At 41.0% G+C, this 20,742-nt stretch overlaps 1 protein-coding gene across 8 annotated transcripts in view; it reads right to left on the bottom strand.

The window, feature by feature from the left end:
* Window positions 1–1,347: 1,347 nt before the first annotated feature.
* The window catches only part of carmil3 (capping protein regulator and myosin 1 linker 3), a 97,045-nt gene continuing 77,650 nt past the window's right edge, over window positions 1,348–20,742 (bottom strand). For 3 of the 8 annotated variants that reach the window (XM_084369071.1, XM_084369073.1, XM_084369072.1), the window contains 12 exons: window positions 20,304–20,429; window positions 19,399–19,465; window positions 18,647–18,834; window positions 17,822–17,901; window positions 12,452–12,571; window positions 11,193–11,361; window positions 9,536–9,902; window positions 7,049–7,155; window positions 6,729–6,942; window positions 5,391–5,459; window positions 4,958–5,077; window positions 1,348–2,135 (listed from right to left, as the gene is read on the bottom strand). In XM_084369071.1, coding sequence (XP_084225197.1) covers window positions 2,095–2,135; window positions 4,958–5,077; window positions 5,391–5,459; window positions 6,729–6,942; window positions 7,049–7,155; window positions 9,536–9,902; window positions 11,193–11,361; window positions 12,452–12,571; window positions 17,822–17,901; window positions 18,647–18,834; window positions 19,399–19,465; window positions 20,304–20,429 — 1,668 coding nt within the window. In that variant the 3' untranslated portion in view covers window positions 1,348–2,094. The remainder of the gene's footprint in view (window positions 2,136–4,957; window positions 5,078–5,390; window positions 5,460–6,728; window positions 6,943–7,048; window positions 7,156–9,535; window positions 9,903–11,192; window positions 11,362–12,451; window positions 12,572–17,821; window positions 17,902–18,646; window positions 18,835–19,398; window positions 19,466–20,303; window positions 20,430–20,742) is intronic. The other 5 variants (XM_084369074.1, XM_084369075.1, XM_084369077.1 and 2 more) reach the window with 5 other exon arrangements.

Genomic DNA, 20,742 nt, shown 5'->3' with positions numbered 1-20,742 from the left:
TATATTTTATTTTGGACTACAATACTGCTTGTGTATACATCAACACTGCCCATTTATCCATTTTTATACATATTTTTTATATATATACATTTTTTATATTACATTTTATATTGCTATGTTAATATGTCTAGGTTGTTCTTTCTATTTCACTGTGCTGTCATTCATCTGCGTGAAATGCTGCTGCTACACCTTAATTTCCCAGCTTGGGATCAATAAAGTATATCTATTCTATACCAGTTTATTACTGCATTTCCATAAAGCTGAGGGACGCACAAGAGAGATAACAGAATAGTAAAAGTTGAATCAACAAAGGGCTGAGAAGTCCTGAGATCTCCTGGTTTATATAACCACCAGACATGATGGATACTGCACTTCCTTCCCATTAGAGGCATGTAATAGAACGGAGCCATTGTTAACGTTATTGGTCACACCTGTGCCTCTCCTGCTGTGAAGGAGCCCTCCCTGCATGGTAAACGCCTGCATCTTTCAAACTCTGCACCTCCACATCATGAAGACAAATGAATGAATGAAGTGTAATAAGTGTATTTTTTTTAAAACTAATTTTGGATATTATTTATTATTATTTTTTTACCTTATTGTGATTTTTATCTAAACTTCCTGTTTGTATCTTACTGTGAAGGGAAGGGTAGGATCTTTAGTGTATTATTTTATATACTATATTAAACAACTACAAGATAACCACCTCATGGCTCCAGTGCCATACTTAACAGATCTACATATCAGGGTGTCTACAGGTATGAGACACTGACATTTAATGTTTTTAAAGCTTTTTCAAAATAATCTACATTTTGCCAACACGTCAGTGCAAGTAAAGAGACAGTATTAGTTCAGTGGTAGAGTTAAAGTTTAGCGACATCTGAAATTTGGAAGAGCTCGACTCATTTTGACAAAAAGAACTTAAAAGATGAATAAATTAAATCAAATCAAGTTTGTAGCATGTATCACTATGTAATGACTTTCATGACTTTGAATTTACTTAAAAAAAAAAAATTAGACATTTTAAGACCCCATGAAAGTTGTATCACACTCTGAGAAAAGTGCAATCCTTAAAATCTCTAACTGTTCCTTTAAAATGTGTAATTACCAAGCCCAAGCCAAACGAACCCTGATGATCTGATTAACTCGATCTGGAATTATTCTGACCCGACAAAGCTTCTCTGCAACCACACAAGACTTTAAACAAACCCCACCAGCCTTAACCTGACCTTTATGTGTGTACAATAGGTGGAATTCCCTGTTGGGTAATGCATGTTACTCTCATATTATAACATTTCATCGTATATGCAGGAAAACGCATACTAAACATAACTTTCAATGATGCAATGATTCGTTGTGTAAAGTCAATTTTATTTATTCTGATTCATAGAAGCATTTTTAGAAAATATACTCATTTCCAGGCCTGCAAAATCAGATTCAACCTGTAAGTGATCCACTGACTGACTTAAATACTCTTGGAGAGATGGAGTGCTAAGTGCATGAAAACACATTTCTCAATCATCAAACGTCAGCATACACCAAAAGCATACTTACAAACACAGTTATCAAATGGTATATCATCACAAATAAAAACATGATTGTTAACTGGTAGAGTACCACAATGGTTAGTGCAGTTTTATATTCAGTATTTACACCTCCATCAGAATAAATACAGTACAAACTCACTCTTAGTCGTCACAGATTGTCAGTAAAAGACAGGGAGGGGGTGAGGAGACGGAGTATTTTCATTATTAAATGACTCTGCACAAATGCATAAAACAACGGTTCATGATGAGCATACTGGAGAGACATTGAACTACTGTGTGTGCTTGTGTGAAGGGTACTTTATGTACTGCAGGTCAGAGCTTCCCTTATGCCTGAGAGAAAAAACCATAGCAAGTGCAACCAGTTAAAAACAGAAAGCATACAGTACATGCATTTGCAGCGACGAATGTCTATATGGATTAAAAAGGAAAAAACAGCTGCGGTTGGATTTTTGTCAGGTGAGTCCACAAAGTTTTAAAAGCTCGTCTCTCTCCAGTCCTCCGCGTTCCAGTCTTCCCTTCCCAGCACACCTCTTCTGCTCTGCTGGTAATGTCATAGCGCGTCTCTGTTTCCGAGCTGGGGACTGTCATAACCTGTAGAAGCAAATACAATGTCAACACACGGCTTTAAAGCTGCACTCATCACAATGATACACTCACAAGTGATTATGTGTGATAGGAGTGACAAGTCTACAGTGCGTCTTCACCCAAATCTGCAGTTCTCTGGTTCTACGGAGCATTTTAGCGTTGTTTTGGTTTAAAAGTCAACAAATTCCACTTTCATTAACAAGGTCTCTGGTCGCAGCAACGTGCCAATAACCAGCTGTACACTACCTGCTCAGCACCAGACAGAGTTAGTGGCTAGCTAGTGAACATGGTGGAGCATTAAGCTGCTCAGGAGGTGGTGGAGACGAACACAGGGCTAGAAGAAGAATACAGTCAGCAAAGATCAACATATTGACTTTTAAAAAGTTTTATCTGATAACCCCAAGTTGCCAAAAACATCACTTGTTGCAGGTTTAAAGCTGCACTACTCAATATTATATATTAAGAATGGATCAATAACTACTGTATGAATAAGGGCACAGACAGTCATCAAACAGTCATCAAACAAGACGACTAGACTTTCGTAGATAACCCACCAGCCTGAGAGGAAAAAATTCTCCATATCGACCAGGTAGCTGTGGTCTACATTCATCTTTTAAAAGGGAAACTGGAGGACTCAGGACTGCAGATATACAAACCGCTGAGTTTTCACACCATTCTCACCAACATAGCTTCTAATCAAGAAAATGTCTGATAAAAAGTTGCAAATGGCCTTGGTGAAGAATAAGAACCCGCTCCAAACAGGCTCAAAGGGTGTCCCTTTTTTTTTAAGTCTCTGTAATTGTGTTTAGCTGAACAGCCAATCAGTCATTTCTTTCACCACTGGGCTCCACCGCAGATTCAACATGCTCAGGCTGCCGAAAAGCTGCCGACAAGGGCTGACTAGTGCCAACGGAATGGGACACACGGCAACAACTAGGACCACAGACGCACACACTGATTGACCAATGGCTGATCAGCCTGTCCGTCTGGTGTGTGAGGGCCCTAAAGCGAAAGGACTCACCCACAGAGTCCCGAAGTCACGCCCCTTCTGGTGGAAATCCTTTGCATGGTAATGAATGAAGAAAGACAAATACATTCCTGATCCCGCTTAAATTGTGCCATGAAGTACACACATGATGTTTGTCAATTTAAAAGATCATTTTAAAAGTCAATAAAGTTTCAGTTTGTCATAATCAAAGTAAAATACCATCTAGTTTCGCGTTAAACCGCTCAGCGAACTACATCGTCTTGCTAAACACACGTCACCAACACCAACATGGCCACCTCGGATCAGAAAAGGTACTAAGAAAGAAGAAAATCAGAATAAATCTGGTCATACTGACAACTGCAGTTATATGAAAGGCTAAGGTGAAGGTTTTAAATTGACAAACATCATATGTGTAGTTCATGACACAATTCAAAAGGGACAAAAAAATATTTGTCTCTCTCCATTCACCATACAAGGTTTTTCTGAAATAAGGTCCCATGGGGCAAACAGAGAATAACCTTCAGACTCTGCAGTTACCCTGAGCTCTGCACAGCCTTAAATCTAGTTTGGATCATGGTTTCTGGATTTCTGGCATGAAATGCAGCTCCCAACAATCTTCTTTTCAACTACAGCAGACAAATGTTTCCAAGCAATGAAAAAAAATAAAATAATAATAAATAAACCAACTGTACTCTGCCTGCTCAGAAATAAACACTGGATAGACAAAGTTAGCTGAGAGGCTGCTAAAGGGAAAAAGGAGAAATAAAATCAGATTCACACTCGTGTGGAAGAAAACACAACTCCAAATGCTGATGTTGCTCTGTGTGTGCTGATGTTTGCCAACACATTTGCCAGATCAGTTTTACATCTTATAAGATGATAACACTGTTCGTCAGATGTGCTTTCAAGTGGCCACGGAGAAATCAATTGACGCAGCGTTAAGTTGTTCGAACTGGGAATTAAGAGCAAATTGATTTCGCCACAAACAGAATGAATCTCTCCAACACAGACGTTACACAACCAGCGGTTACAGGAAGCACATGTGCCTGTCCATGTCCCTGCTAGATGCATCAGCTTACCTAAAACGTACCCAGACAGGACACAGAGGAGCACTCAGCTTTCACACTCGCTATATAACTGCCTTTTATGCCGTCATTTGTGACATGTGGACCCTTTTATCATTCTCGCAGTGCTGCTAATTGAGTCCCCTGCAGCAGGTTGCACACACACAGTTCAGTATTACAGAGCTTATTGGCAGTAGTTTTGCCGTGTCATTAGCGGCCCCTTGAATTCCAGCACTTCAGGGTTTTCATCTTCAATGCCAAACGGCTCCATGTAGAAATGGCTGATTAATCAGCAGTACATGGCTGCCAATTATCTCAATAATGGGGCCGAGTTGTTTTAAAAAAGAATCAGCTCCAATTAAAGCAGGAAGGATACAAGGTCCTTATTTCAAAAATGCTAAAGTTCTCGGCTTATAGCGCGCTCATCCAGGCAGTGTCACATCCGGCTGCCAGCTGCGATGAGACGTTTTGGAAAACAGCCAAATTAGATCTTTAAATGATGTTTTATGATCTCTTTTTTTTTCGGTCAGCCATTTATAAAATACCAGAACAAGCATGCTTTCAATATGTATGGTATGACTCATCCATGTGCACGGCCAGGAAACGTTTATGTTAGCACAACTTTCTCTTTGCTTTTAATTGACTTCGTAAAGATTAACTGAATTTCTTGTAGTAAAATTTAGACCTAAATCATTATTGCAATAATTCTCCATGGTGCAGACGGCCACATGGCTGTCACCCCACACATATTTGCAGGAGGAGAAACAGATACATACACCTGGTCCCAGCAGGGCAGTCCAGAGATCTGTTTCTGTACTGGGGGAAACAGGGCTTTTTCAGAGGGAATCTGCGATCTGAAGACCTCTCCAGATCGTAGGGGCTGTCCGGTTCCATGCCTGAAGGGAAACGGCACGAGACAGACACACAGAGAGGGGTGTGGGAACTGAAAAAAGGGAGGTTGCAGGATAAAGCGTAACACAGTACACAGCCGGCAAACTCTACGGGCTTGGGAGCACATCAAATAATGGACCGCCTGCTGCTTCCATTTGATAAAAAAATAACAAAGGTATTGCACCATTGTTATGAATTATGAACAAAAGCAGCAAGATGTGCACTTGACTCAGACAGCCGCGTGTTTGGAGCTGAACAGCATGCATATTGTGCGTGTCGTGTGTGCACAACAGCAGGGGAGTGTCAGGCAGACGGTACCTATGTCAAATGAGTTGGACTTCCTGGTGTGCTGTGATGTTGCTGGAAATCCATTACGACCTTCATCATCTGGTTGGTGGAACAATCATAACCATCATCATCTTCATTATCGTCTGCACTTACTCTGGCTCCTACTTACATCAATAACATACAGTATTCCATCTTCTACATGCAGTTTGTTCTACCGAGCAGACTTGGAAATCAGCATTAGCAGCTACTGAATTTCAACAGAAAATCCAAGGAAAGAAAACTCATATCAGGCCCTTTTCAGACCGGGTATTGACATCCGTCCTGAGCGATCTGACAGCTGTAAGTACAGGTGTGAAAGCCTCCAAGATGCACTTGAGATCTGATCAGTCAGACCACATTCAGAAGTGTTCTGGGCCACATGTGACCACGTTCTGTTAGCAGTGTGTACACTTGTCCTGGGCCACATTGGAGAACAAGAAGCAAGGAGCCACAACAACAGGCAGAATGGACTACACCCTGTCTGACTTCCATGTAGTTGTAAATGTAATGTAAATTATGTGGTTGGGCTCTTTTAATCTGGCAGTGTTAGCAGCAGATATTTGTGATCTCACTGTTTCAACCGATGAAACCATTGAACTAGAAACCATAATATCCCCAGACTCCCTGATAAATTGCTCAGTTTTGAGAGTTTTTAAGTGAGGAGAAACATAAAAAAAAGTCTGCTAAACAGCTACGGCAAATTCTAAATTATTCACGCCTTCTTGTAAACTCTGCATTAAATGCATAAGATTAAGTTGCATCCCTTGTGAAAAGCGTCGGGTTGCCACAGCATTGCTGTACCAGCCTGTCTGCTACTCAGTGTCAATAAAATGCGTTGAATCTCCCAACAGCTGTTTGAACATGCAGTTTGGACAAGACAACATGTCAGATTTTACAAATAAAGTTAACAGTAACCAATATATACACCTTCTTTGTTGCCCATGGGTAAAGTCCAGACTCCCTTATAAAATTGCACAATTTTGTGACTTGTTGAGTTTGGTGAAACTTTATTAACGTTGTGAAAGGTTGTCTCTGACAAATGCCCACATTTTGGGCATTCTTGTAAATTCGGCAAATGTTATACATGGAGATATTTCTTTCTGTGTGTAAACAACATCGTGTCCGCTTGTCTCAGGGATGTACGTGTTTATTTACATATAGAGAGGGAAATGTGATCTGATCACAAGAGGTCACTTGAGGTGCGAAACTCAAGTGAACTGACACACTAAGGAGGTAGGATGTTAATACAAGGTCTGAACAGGGCCCTGAACCAAGCACACTGTCAGACGTTGTAAAGTGGTAGATCACTCATAATTAAAGACACAGTACCTGGACTGGCAGGATCTGCTGCGTCTGTCCCCGGCCTGGCAGATGCTGGTGGTGGGCTTTTCCTCTCAGGTCCCTCTTCTTCAATGATTGGCTGAGCAGAAGGCAAGCTCCTCTGCTCGTTGGTTGCTTCTCCAACTGGACTGAGGGGTGAGCTTTTGGGAGAGGTCACAGCCTTTTCCGGAGAGGTTTTGTCTCTTGAGAGGTCGAGACTGGGCTAAAGGAAGAACACAGAATTTGTACATGTTATGTATCAGAGAGTTACTACAAAATGTGTCTTCTTTTTCTTCTTTCTTCATGTTTTACATGCTGTTCACACACACCTTAGTGGGTATAAGAGGACGCTGTCCCTCTGGCCCTCGCGCTCTCTGCTTCTCTTCATGCCTTCTCTCACTCAGGTCTTCTTCTCCCATCAGCCTTCCTGCCTCTTCTGGAAACACAGTGAACAATGATGATGATATTACAAGGATGCTTTAAAGCTTTGTTTGAGAACTAAAAGTAAAAACACACCTTTCACACGTATTCAGTAATTGGAATGTAAGCCTAAGCTAGGCTGGGACTGAATCATTGCCAAACATATACAGCAAAGAACAAAACAAATATAAAGTAAACAACCGACAGTGTAATGGACCAGGTTGCTGCTACATCTGTGTGTTAAGTGCTTGCTACAACTTCAAGAGAGAAGCATTGATATATAGTTTGCTAATTGGCGAGTAAAAGAAACCGCAGCAGCTCTTATTAATAACCTTTGTGCTGTCCACATCTATCAGCAAGATTTTCAATCAGAGGATGAAAGTGCACTTTTTTGTATTCTACCTCTATTCTTAATGTCATTCTGCATATTTTCACATTGATTTTTATGGTCTGACCCGTTCTGGCCTCGAGCTATTGTACTGACCTTTTGATTCCCTTTGAGCCAGAGTGCAGTCGATGGCTACTTTTGTAACTGAGATGGTTTGGCTCATTAAAAAGTCTAGACTTGAAACTGATAAAAAGACTTTAACAATGGCCCTCTCTCTTTAAAGGCCTCTATAGTTCGGAGCAGCGTACCTTTTCAGACAAAGCCAAAGACCTATCTGTCCACTACCATGTCTCTGATTGAACTCACTTTGACAGATTTGTTTTGAACAAACCTTCTTTTAATGATGTTGATGTATTTTTTTTTTTTACAGAAGTTTGTTCTCTTACTTTTTATATGGCTTCTTCTGAGCTTTTTTCAACAGAACAGTGCCACAAAAATGTATCAGCTGACATCTTTATATTTCTTTGTATATGTAGATTTGATAACGCATCATTAAAGTAACATTTTCGCCTGCATTTATTTGTAATTGAAGGCCCCAGCATGATAAAAGCAGGTGCCATATGCTGCATTTTAACATCAGCTAAAGCAGTTTGGATAAAGTGTGTAATTACACAGAGGCAGCCAGCTTTCTTCCTCATTTGTTTACAGTAATTATACCATGGCGCTGCACCACAAATATCTGGCTGATTCTGAATGACACACACACACAACCATGACAGTATACAGCAACTTCTATTGGCTCAACTTTCCAAACAAAGTTTAAATATGCAACATTTTTAAATGCCACATTATACTGGTCACTTATCAGAGCATCAAAATATTCTGTTTATCATAATGTTGATTTGCTCTAAATTAAATGATTGTTTTATAATAAAGTGGTGTTTATCAAATAATGTCAACAATAGTACTGTTAGCCCTGTTTACACTGGACTAGAATTACAAGGGGACCTTGTGATTTAGAAAATTGCATCCCTACATCAGTGTTTCGCGCATTCGCATGGAATAAGCTAATTCTATATTTTACGGACATCATGCCTCGAATATGATGTCGAGGCATCAGCAGAACATGTTATCAGAGGTGAAGCATCAGTTTTTCAGCAGCCACATTAATAAAATAGTTTAGAGTTGTTTCTCCCACTGAGACATAGCATCTGCAGCTCGTTCAGATCTGATGCTTTGTGGCTGGACTTGAATATGATCCTGCTCCTAACCTTCTCTGTCATCCCTCAGTTTAATCATCTATGTACCCCATCTCATAGCTCAGCTGTTTACTGCTCAACATATTATGAGCTGCAGTCACATTTCTGAATTGTGACAGCTGAAAACAGAAGCTAAATAAAACCAGTTAATATTGTCACATGACCTCCATGTTTAACAAAGTATGGTAGGTCATTTGTGGTGGAATACTTTGGGAGTTACAGACATGGCAGATTTGCACGGGATTAAGATCGCAGAAGTGCTCAGCAATTATTTCTGATTACTACAAATCCCGAAGTAATACTAGTTCTGTGTGAGTGGAGCTTTAGTCTCATCAATACAGAATCTGCAACAGTCATTTCCTCAAGATTATACAATTAGCACTGAGGAAGAAACGGCACAATTTTGCGAAGTCAGTGTTTGAAACGGCGTGGTGAGGATGACCTCGGGAAACTTTGACTTTATGTATTAAATTTGCTGTAATAAGATAATTATAGATAATGAATTCAAGAGATAATGCGTGTGATTGTTTGTCACTGCATCAATTTACTTTTCAAACCTAAGGAAAGTTTCATCATCACCGTAAAATAAAGTAGACTATAATAACACTGTAATGCTGCAAAGCATAGAAAATTAAACCACAATTTACACTAGTGCAGCAGTGATCTGTACCCTTCAAAATAAAAGCTGAAACTAATTGTCTGTATTCTGAGGATTGAACATGTGATTTGTAATCTCTATTGATCAAACTGAGCCATATCAATCACAAAATACTGTGATGCACCTTCACTTGCTGTCTAAGTTGCAGTACCTAAACTCTCCTGCAGATGTCTCTGCCTCATGGCAGCCAGGCTGGGCTTGGTGCACTGTGGAGGAGGCTCCGGCCTCGTCCCAGAGGGGGCCACGCTTCCACTGCCGCTCTGTCTGTCCTCCTCCGTCTCAGTCCGTGAGTCTGTCAGGGGTACGATCCTCTCCTGCCGGCCTGTCTCCATCTGTCTGTCCGTCTGCTGTTTGGAAGACGGCACGTGGCCGTTACTCCGACTATCCGCGGGGGCATCTGAGATGGTGGTCGATCCGTCAGTGTCGTCTGTCACTTTGATGTCACAGGTGCTGCTCCCATCTGAGTCCTCGATTTCTGCTCCGATGCAGCTGTACACCATGCTGACCAGGTCTGTGGACTGCAGACAGATAAAAATAGATCAATAAATGAGTCAAATATTCAGCACATTGTTCACACACCTCTTCATTATACAATAAACTGACTAGGATTCCCTGCTACTGATTACGTACTGAATCATTTAACTGTACGGTCTGGTGCTGACAGTAGACAGTGAAGGTGATGATTCAAATTTGCATTTCAAGCAAATTCAATTATACCAGAATTCAATTATCACTCATTTTACTGTTGATGTCCTCAAATCCCCTCATGGATCGGTGAGGATCCCTGGACTCCACTTTGAGAACCAAAGGATTTGGATGACTCCAAGTGTGTGCGTGTGTGTGCACGTTTTGGCAGAGATTTAAAATAGGCCATAAAGTCCTCCACACCTCTGACAAGCTACACAAGTACAACAGATAAAAAAGGCTGGAAATAGCCGGTGGTGGGCAGCATGCACTGTGTAGTTCCATGTTGAACCATAGAAACTGGGAGCAGGACTCTAACATTTTGATTTATGAGTTGGATTGGAAACGGGCAAAAGATATTATATGAAAATAGTTTTTTACACATCTGCATTCAAACTGTTTGTTGCACCAGCCTGGTGCATTACTCCACAAAAAGGAATAATAATACAGTGTGAGCCACAATGTTTCGGCTATTTGAAAGTTTAAGACACACTTAGGGAGAGTCACCATAGACCACATTCACAGGGCCATTTTCCTCTGCAGGGTGGGAAGCTCAAATGTTGTGTTCCAGGTTGCAAGTTGTATAAAAGTAGGGAATCATACAAAATGTTAAAAAATACAGCTACCTGATCGAACATTACAGTTTGATACACAAATTCTGAAATATCACATCTTGGAGACATTTATTTCAGCCTGGATGTAAACAAGCTTAACATAAACTGTCTTGTTGTCCCTTTCTTCACCTACCCTCCCAAATATTCTGGTTATGTCAGCAACCTTATGTGACATTAAGCTCACTGAAACGCATATTTCTGCGTAAGGTTCATACATATTACATTTACCAGAGAAGCACTTTAACAGTGAGTGTTTTGTGTGGCACGAAGAGACCGGCAATCCACGCCTGCTTCAATACATGACATTGAAAGTTTGATTACATCCAGTACATTTTTCTTCAAGGCTTAAATAAATTTGTCCGAGATGTGTGTTGATATTGATCTGTATGCTGGCAAAGGTCAAAGGTCACAGTTGGCTAGAGCACAGTCCCCTCAGACCTGGTTGAGATTCACTGTCTGTAGCTGTTTGCTTTTCATAAGAGTTTGGATTTCTCTCTGCACTCTCTGCACCTGTCTTTGGATGAGGCAGGGGGGGCTGGCAGCCCTCAGTGCATGCACAGGTACGCCCTGTGTCGGCCGAGGTGAAGACATGGTCCCGTTTGCCCCGGGAACAGCGCTGTCTGGCCTCCCAGCGTCCTTAGGGTGCTGAATCATCGAGTAGACGTTCTCTAAGGCGCTGCTGGAACAGACAGAAAAAATGTAAGAAATTTTGATGACCGAGTCATATTTACTCACAGTGATGGGGTTCAGGTTTATTTATTTATTTTATTTATTTCGGCATGTTATTAGACAGTCATCATCACACATCATCTTAGTTAAAACAAGGTAGTACACATGGCCGAAAGGGAAAGCGGAAGAAGCAGATGCTTATCTAGTCCCGCCCCCTGAGCTGTGAGGCGGAGGTGGGTAAAATTGTAAAAATGTACTGTGGCACAAACTTCATCTGTCATCCATTTGAAAATGTTGTAGTTAATGAACACATCTTTGGTCCAGATGCTGTTACACTTCCCACACACACTGTGCTGTTGTAGAAAGACAAAAGAGACGGATGCAGAGGGCAGCCAAGTGTATGTTCTGACAATCTCTTTGATTGCTTAGCAACAATCTGCGGGTGAAACACTACAAAACATGCTAAACTGTCTTTAAAAAGCCGTTTCTATCTATAGCTGGCTTTAAGATGAGTCATCTGCTCTTTTATGCCTCCCCACCAGACAGCTGTAGGCTGCTGTAAAACTTTGTGTCCGTGGAGGAGCTGAACTCCTGCAATCCAGCAGACGCGATGGCGTCACCCCTTTTTAGCCTTGCCACAGTTCCTTTAAGTTGAACTTGTTAGGGCCTCCGTCAGCTGAAACACACGCCGTCACTCCCACTTAATGCCTTTTTCGCCTCCATTTTGTGTAACTCCTTTTAATGGGGAAGTTTCCAAAGAGTGCCTTCAGAGTGTTGTTCTCTCAGCTACTCATCTTTGTAATTCAATTTTAACAATAAGTTTGCCGCCGTCTACTTTATACCTCTTTGCGACACTTTTTAACTATAGGCCTTGTTATGTAACAGCAGATTAAATGTATGTAATGCCATAATTTTGGAGCGAAAGAAAACAGTTGGAGACGGCGAAATATTTTCTCCCATTAAAATATTTATGAAGCTGGGAAGTGACGTTAATGCCCTGCGCTGGATTAATTTAACAGCCATCTCATTCTCTGCGTCCGTGCACTTAAATGTTACTTTCTTCTCCTCCTTCCACTCAGCCCCTGTTGCTGCAGACTTACTCTGAGTCCTGATTAGAGATGGTGGAGTTGCGGTTCTTGCGGAAGCCGGAGAAAATGGACAAGACGCTGCGTCTTTTCTTTCTCCTCAGTGACTGGCCCTGATGGAGGGATGACAACTGACTGAAGGGGAGAAGAGGAGGAGAAATGAGAGAAGTTATTGGTGGTAACAACAGAGTAACAGAAGAAGTGGATATATACATCCTATATAAATCGTTGTTGGCTAGCAGAGTTCATTGTTTACAGCCGACTACAATATATGTGTTACTTATGTTTAGGTTTTTTATTTGTCATATGCACAACACTTCCATGAAAGCAGCTTTAGCAGTGTAACTCTGGTCCATTCTTGTTATGCTAATGAACCATTTGACAATAACAGAGTTCATTCTTGCTGAGCCTGTGCACATAGTTTAATATATTTGACAGGAGGCATAGTTTATGCTCCCTCGCTGAATCTTTTTCATGCACTGCTGGTGCACATTAAGCACACACTGTCATCTAGCCTTAGATAACAGTGTTTGTGAAAAACTATTTCCATTTCAGTTGTTTAGTCGTTCTGTTTCAGATCTGAGCCATGTATGATTTTCTTGCGATTTCAGTCAGTGTTTTTAGGCTATGATGAACACAAATAAAGTCAATGACAAGCTTAAAAACAGTGCTTTAATGTGTCAAAATCTTCATTAACCCAAACTACTTGTAATATAACCCCATTGAAGAATCACCAACTCATACAATACAGTAGATTTTCCAAATGTAGTTGGTAGTTTGAAAATAAGCGAGAGCAGCATTTGCCCCTAGGCGGTGGAGTTTTTTGTTGTTGGCAAAACCTCTGTGGTCGGTTTTATTTTCACGGTAGCTTGAGCATTTCATTTACCAATTTCTATCACATTTCTTTAAGCATGGATCTCTTTTTGGTCACATACTAAAAATAAAATACACCGAGACTCAGATGAAGTGGTCACTTGAGGGCAGCGACAACAAGCTGTAAATGTTAACATTAACATATCATGTTGACATGGAAAACTTGTTAGCAGTCAGTTGACTTTTTATACACCCTGTCTACTGGATACATTAGCATAATATTAGCATTCGCATTCATTTGGAGCTCTGTATCTGTCCTCCTGAAAAATGACCGTCCAAATTCATCCTCCTTTTAGCTGTATTTCCACAAACTCCTGAGGGAAATATCTGACCTTTTAGCTGCTAAATGTTCCACTATGTTCACAGATAAAAGCCAACTTTGTCTGCCTTTTGGTGCCAAGTGTGGAGTGTAAAGTGTGTTTTTCTAGCTTAGTCAGTGAAACTAGCCACCTGCTGAGGGCCTGAAAACCCAAACAATTACATTAAAGATGCACTCTATCTGTGGGCTCATCACTTTACTCTGCCTTTTCAAGTGTGTACAATAAGTGTATATAAAGAAATATTGATTATAGCTACCTTAAACTGACCCAAAAGCATACAATCATATCTGCACTGCACTAAATGATGACTGAGTGAAGTGTATTGATTATGATTGTAATGGTTAGCCGTCTCTCTGCTTTCTCCCTTGCTGATGAGCAGTTTCTTACAAAACTAGTCATGAAATCCAGGACCACCATGTACTCTTGAGACCATGCCCACTCCTCTGATTAATTTAAGTCTGCCTGTGCTCTGCCCCATGCTGACGAAAACCATTAATGCATCTCTCTTGTCTGGCTTTGTTCCCTACAGTTTGAAGAAATGTCTGGTATTACCACCGTCCTGGAACTGACCTGAAGGTCTATAATAACTTCAGACCAATATCCCATTTCTTGCAAAAACTTCTTGAGCAAACTGTTGGCAGTCAGCTCCAGGCTCATATGTCTAGTAACAAATTATGGGAAGAGTTTAACTCAGGTTCAGGGGGGGAAAATAAACATAGTATAGGCTGTCTTGCATGACCTGCTTTTAGATGCTGACTCTGGTTACTTTAACATAAGTATCCTCCTAGATTTTACTGCAGTGTTTGATACGGTCTGTTATAGTTTTCTACTAAACCGGTCAGCATCACTACTTGTCACCAGTACTCTGCTATCCTGGATCAAATCCTACCTCACAGATAGACAACAGTTTGTTTCTATGAGTAAGTATACTGCCCCTCTCCCATGGCAGTCAAAATTCGGGGTGTCATTTTTTATTCCACCCTCTGTTCCACCCTCCCTATCCAGCCTTTTACATCCCTACTCCCTACAATTATCTGATGCCCATCTTCTCTCCACTCCGCCCATAGAGTTTGCACTATTGGTGACAGAGCCTTCAGTGTGGCTTGTCCCAACATCTGGAATGCTCTCCCTCAGTATTTGTGTCAGTGCACATCTGTTGCTTCTTTTAAGTCAAAACTAAAAACTCACCTGTTTAGACTACTGATGCTTGGTAATGGTTGTTGGTTGTTGTTAGGGGGAGGTGTGTTGTTGCTGTTGGTTGTTGTTGGGGGGATGTTGTTGCTGTTGGTTGTGTTGGGGGGGTTGTTATTGTTGGTCGTTGCTGTTGGTTGTTGTTGGGGGGGATGTTGTTGCTGTTGGTTGTGTTAGGTGGTTGTTATTGTTGGTTGTGTTGGGGGGTTGTTATTGTTGGTTGTTGTTGGGGGGATGTTATTGCTGTTGGATGTTGTCGGGGGGGGATGTTGTTGCTGTTGGTTGTGTTGGGGGGGTGTTGTTGGTTGCTGTTGGGGGAGTTGTTGTTGGCTGTGGTGGCTGTTGTTGGCTGTTGTTGCAGGATTTAATGATTATTTTAATGAGAGCAAGTAGTTGTTTTTCCTCAGTATATAAACACTAACACAGATTGGTATATGGAGACATTCAGTGCTGTCTCTAACACAGAAAAAGCAAAGGAACAATTTTGTGTGGGCCACTGTACAGTTTCAAAGAAAAGAAAATTTGTTGAAGAGGAGGGCTGGACCGTATCTGTAAACAAGCATTTATTTTATATAAAGGAAAATGTTGTAGTTAGTTAAAAATCGGGCTACAAATTAGGCTTCTATTTAGCGCAAATGGAACCTCTTCACTACATCTGTATTCAGCTGCTTTAAGAGCATGCGGTTCACTCATTATACCAATACAAAAGCATTACAGAGAAGGACATCTTATAGTCCTGGTTTTAATGCGTGCAGTATGTCCTTGCCCTACGTGGGTTCATATTAAGATATTGCTATTCTTGGTGCAGCAGGTTCATAGATGTACTTTTATTTTGTGTCTAGTAGATGTACCCTATAGTCAGTCCGTGCATCTCACCCACTAGAACCAATTTGATTCACGCTTTTCTTACACAATTAATTTGATGGATCTAGATGCGTGTTAAGCAACCGCAGTATCTACATCACTTTCTTCAACCCTATCTGGATGAAATGTATGAAATGATTCTGTTCAATTCAATACAACACGATGGACTCTGATAACATTTCCATTCTAATTATACTGATATAGTACTGAGGCACATCACATTCACGAAAGGGAAAAAAAAACCTCGGAGGCCTTCTAGCGTCAGTATAAATCTCTCATAATTATGACTCAGTATCTCATGATTACAAGTTTGCATCGTGTAATTATGAGGACTCATTTTCATAATTAGGAAATCTTAATGTGATAATGATGAGCGAACTATCCCATATTTTGGATAAAGCAGAAGACCAGTCACCATTGAGAAGATGGACTGTGAGACATACAGTAATATATCCTGCTTGGTTAGAGGCTTAGGAAGACACTGAGTCACTGACTATTCCTCATGGAGATATTCATATTGCATGTCAACACTGCCTCGGAATCATTACAGTAGTTATTGGACTTGTTAATGTGAAGAACCCTTTAAGATTTACTCAGACCTGTGTTAGGTGATTTTGTGCCCGCAAAGGGGGCAGCTTGACATGGCAACCTTGCTTAGAGTATTCACACATCTAGCAGATACCGAGCAACATTGGCATTTGTTCATGTTTGTCATGTTTGTTGCCATCTGGTGACTTTTCAGTCTGACTTTCACTCTCCTTTTAGCTCTTTTTAGCTTCTTAATGCTCCACTGTGTCCATCAGCTAGTTGTTAACTTTGCATTTTTGCCATTAAAGGTGTTCTGTGGACTTGAAATGTATTGCCTGTATTCTTTAGTTGTTTAAAAAAAAGTTGAACGCATTTCCTTCATTTTTAAGGCCAATTTTTCTAAAAAAAATTTAAATCTAAATTGTTTTGCTAGCTCGCTGGCTTCCTCCTCGTCTCTTCCGCCACTTTGTCTCATTTCTAGTAGTGTCACTGCTGACTGGGATAGTGTGAAACCATTGGCTGGAATGTGATGCATCACTCATGTGTGCATGTGTCCTCGTGCATGTGCACAATATCAAACAGCATACGCCGTGTTCAGACTGAACTGAATTACATTAGTTTCTGAGATCACTTCTTTAAGATAGACTGTCTGCACTATCCCCTGCAAGTAATCAGATTGGATTTCTGTGTCCAGACACCACAAACCTATCTGCATGGGTTGCTGTGGTAATAACACAGGCATCAGCAACTACATTGAAGCATGAGAAATGAAGATCCATCATCTCCCTCTCCAAACAATCTCGCTTCCAAGTCGCGGAGTAAACAATTTATACCAGTGTAACTTTCCACAGACTACTGTTCTCTGTGTTGTCTCCCGTTTCACTTTGTTGGCAGTAGCAGCTCTGATGCACTCCAGTCTCTCTGGATTTAACATCGTCAAAGACGTTTTGAAATATGAGAGCCCAGAGCGTCTGGACTGAGATGCATCTGTAGAAATCTGATTTTAAACCACATTTCAAGCCACCTCCAAATGTGGGTTGGATCTGATCGGCGAAAATCACGTGTTTTTCTGCTGTCCAGACTTCCTAAGATCAGTCTGGAACAACCGACATGGATGAGAGTGAACCAAGATAGTTAGCTGTGCTGATGGCTGTGGCTTGTAAAACCAAAACAATGACATGAAAGACACTAAAATGCTCCATAGAGCTGAGGGGAACTTCCATGTTTTTCGATAATTCACTTTGGGTTCACCATTGCAATGACTTCATTCAACACCAAGTAGTCTCTTGATCCACTGTTCATATAGAAATATTGATTCTAGCTGCTTTAAGGTTTCTCTAGTAATCTACCAGCCCCAAGTCACAGTCACCAGTGTAACACTAATGAGAATTCTCTCACATAATAACAAGATTAAGTTCTTACATGTCTGCCTAGATGCAAAAGAATAAAATATCAGGTTTTACTGATCCACTGGATTTGGAGCGCAGCGCCCTTAATGTTTGTGCTTTCACTCTTGTGTGTGTGTCATCCTCAGGGGCCACTGGAGTAATGATACAGCTACTGCATTTTTAAACGACTGCACAAAAATAAAACTGAATCTGTGAGCTACCTGTCTGGTAGAACTCTCTTGCTGTAGAAATCAGGCAATCCATCCTCCAGCATATTGACTCCTCCGTTCTCTGAGCAATGCTACACACAAACACACAGGAAACGGATAGAATAACAGGATAACAATGATCAATCCACCATGTCGTCAGAAAGCTGAAAGGCTGACAAAAGGTATTATCATTTCAAATGGCTGGCTGGCTGGCAAAATCCAATCGACTGCCAAAAGAAGTGTGTTTGTAAAACAACTCCTCATCATGCTGCGCTAACTGAGTTTGTACCGATTTAGAAAAAGCTTTTTACAAAGTCTCAAAACAAACAAGCTGCTAAGTTAGAGGCTGCCCCGGGGCCCTTGGGAGATGCTTGTTCATGATTAACATTTGAGTCACAGAGACACATGCGACAGCTTCCTACTTTAAAAGGAACTTATTTTTAGAAAGTGCCACTGGCATGGAAAACAAGATAAATAACAACAGTTCACACAGAGCAGTCACAAGATAAAACAACAACCTAAAACCTATACATGTCGGGTTTACTTTTTCACCTCTGCACCCACTCTTTTGTGGAAACATGGACGCGGATGAGGTAAAAAATGGGGCACTTAAACTGGCACAATAAAAACTCCTTTACCTTCTAGGTGCCATAAAAAAGACCAGACACCATTTTAAAAGTGCTAGCTGTTAGAATCTGGTGAGCATACAGATCCAATACATTTGTTCACGTTGGAGAAACTGCACTGCAGATTTATCTTCATCAGCAGAAGCTCGAGGGAAAGGTGAAGCTGCCTACTGAAGCTCATAATGAGGTTAAAGGTTTGCCAGCAACTTACAGATTCTGGGGGAAGGTGCCCTGCTCTGTGTCTCCGTGGTGGGCGAGGCCTTACGTGGGTCACGTGACGCAAGGGCGAGCCGTTGGTGGGGAGGGTTGACAGACACTCCCATGATGCTGAGTGGGTGAGCGGGGTTGAGTGCGGTGGAGCAGAGGGCGTCGGAGAGGGACTGGCCTCGTCACCTAGACCTACAAATAAGCACACAATTATTTTCATATCAGCCCACATTTTGAACTCTTTGATTTTGATTACACAGACAAAGTTGCTTTTAAAATGATTTTGCATTTTAAAAGAAGCTGGTAGCCACACTAGCTGCCCTCTGAGGCAGAAAATGGATGAAAATGGAGAGGGGCCTCTCTGTTATTCCTGGACCATTACCACTAATGGGGCAAAAAATGTCAAGTTTGGCCTGAGGGCAGTATCAGAGAAAAGGCTGTGTTATTGTTAAATAGGGTTAATCCATTCATTCTAAGATATTACATGCTGGAAATAACACAGTTGCTATTAGCATTAGCATAAGTATGACCACGGGGTGAGAAAAGTTAAAGGCAGATTAAATATTGAAAGACCAGAGTAATTTCATCATGGCAAGGTGCACACCACTTATATGGCTGAAGAAATACAGTACTTCTCCTCCTCATTTTACTACAAATAGAGAGTCAATTGACCCTGACCCTGCTATCACTGTAAATACATCATGCTATATGAGCACTTCAGGGAAATTAGCTGCGCATCGGGGCACACAAACTCACTCAGTCTGGTGGAGACGGGACGAATCCTTCTAGTTCTGGAGCTCCGCTTCTTAATAGCCATCGTGTCCTTTTGTTAAAGCAGAAAATGTTTAATGAGCGGTGACTTGTACCGACAGTGCATTTCGAAGTATTAGCGTAAATGTTTTCAACAACAAACAATGAAAAGCACTTTGCCTTTATTTCACAGGAATTTAGCTTGGTTGCTTTACAGCACATAACAGTAGAGTGGAGAAAAAGGTTTCAGACATTTGGGAGAAGAGCGGAGGGAGTGAAAAGCTGATGAGGGAATTACTTTCAACAAGTTTGTCCTTCTCAGTGAAGAAAAGAACACATACAATGTACAAGAGTGAAGAGGAGGGAATCAGCAGCTTCTTTGCAGTGGGAATCCACAGGGATTATGGGAAATGTTGCCTGATTTTGAGAAAAACTCACACTAGAAATACAGCAGCAATTACATGTATTGTACGGAAGTACATGTATAAGCACACTACAATAACATACTAAATTTGGTCTGTAACAAATGATAATTGCAATCAATGTATCAGTCTTTGTTTTGATTTGACTGATTCCAACATTAATCTTAAATAGTGAAAATGTCAGACGTGTGAGAGGACGAGGGCACTTTCTCAAATTTCAACAGCCCAAATCCAACAGTATTTAATTACAGGATTTACTACAGAGGGAAAACAGCATCGTCTCACATTCAGAAGCTGAAACTGGTGAATATTTTTCATTCGAGAAATGATTTAAACTATCAGCTGATTGGCAAAATTGTTATTCATTTGATGCAAATCAACCAATTGAATTAAATATATTGGTAATTTATTCATGATGAATAATTCTACATTTATTTTCACCTTCCAAGCACACACACAGACATTATCAGCATGTCCTCAGACACTTACAATTCCCAGGTTGACGCCCAAGTCCTCATCAGGAAAATCCAGAGACTCTATTAATCTCGACTGTCTGATGGTGCGCCTGCCCGTCCCGACGTCATCCCAGCGTTTTGCCTGCGACACCTGCCGCAGCTGATGCAACACACACATCAAACACACGCATGAACACACACACACACACACACACACACACAAAGCACAGATGACACCTGAAATGACCTCCTTCAGCACAATCTCAGAGGAGAAGTGTGTCTGCCCTCGTACTGCAGAATTTCACAAACAAAACAAAGGGTACTTTGCTGCAGTTTGCAGAGCCCAAGAAGAATATGAATAAAATACAATATCTTGATTATCAAAGTGGAGGGAGGCATGATAGAGGACAAACTGGCACTGCGGTAAAACAGAGGCAGGAAAATGAGATGTAACAGTAGCGGCAGTGAATGGA

The sequence above is a fragment of the Pagrus pagrus genome, assembly GCF_965226575.1.
Source record: "Pagrus pagrus genome assembly, chromosome: 12".
Taxonomy (NCBI): Eukaryota; Metazoa; Chordata; class Actinopteri; order Spariformes; family Sparidae; genus Pagrus; species Pagrus pagrus.
This window is presented reverse-complemented; position numbering and strand designations above follow the sequence as displayed.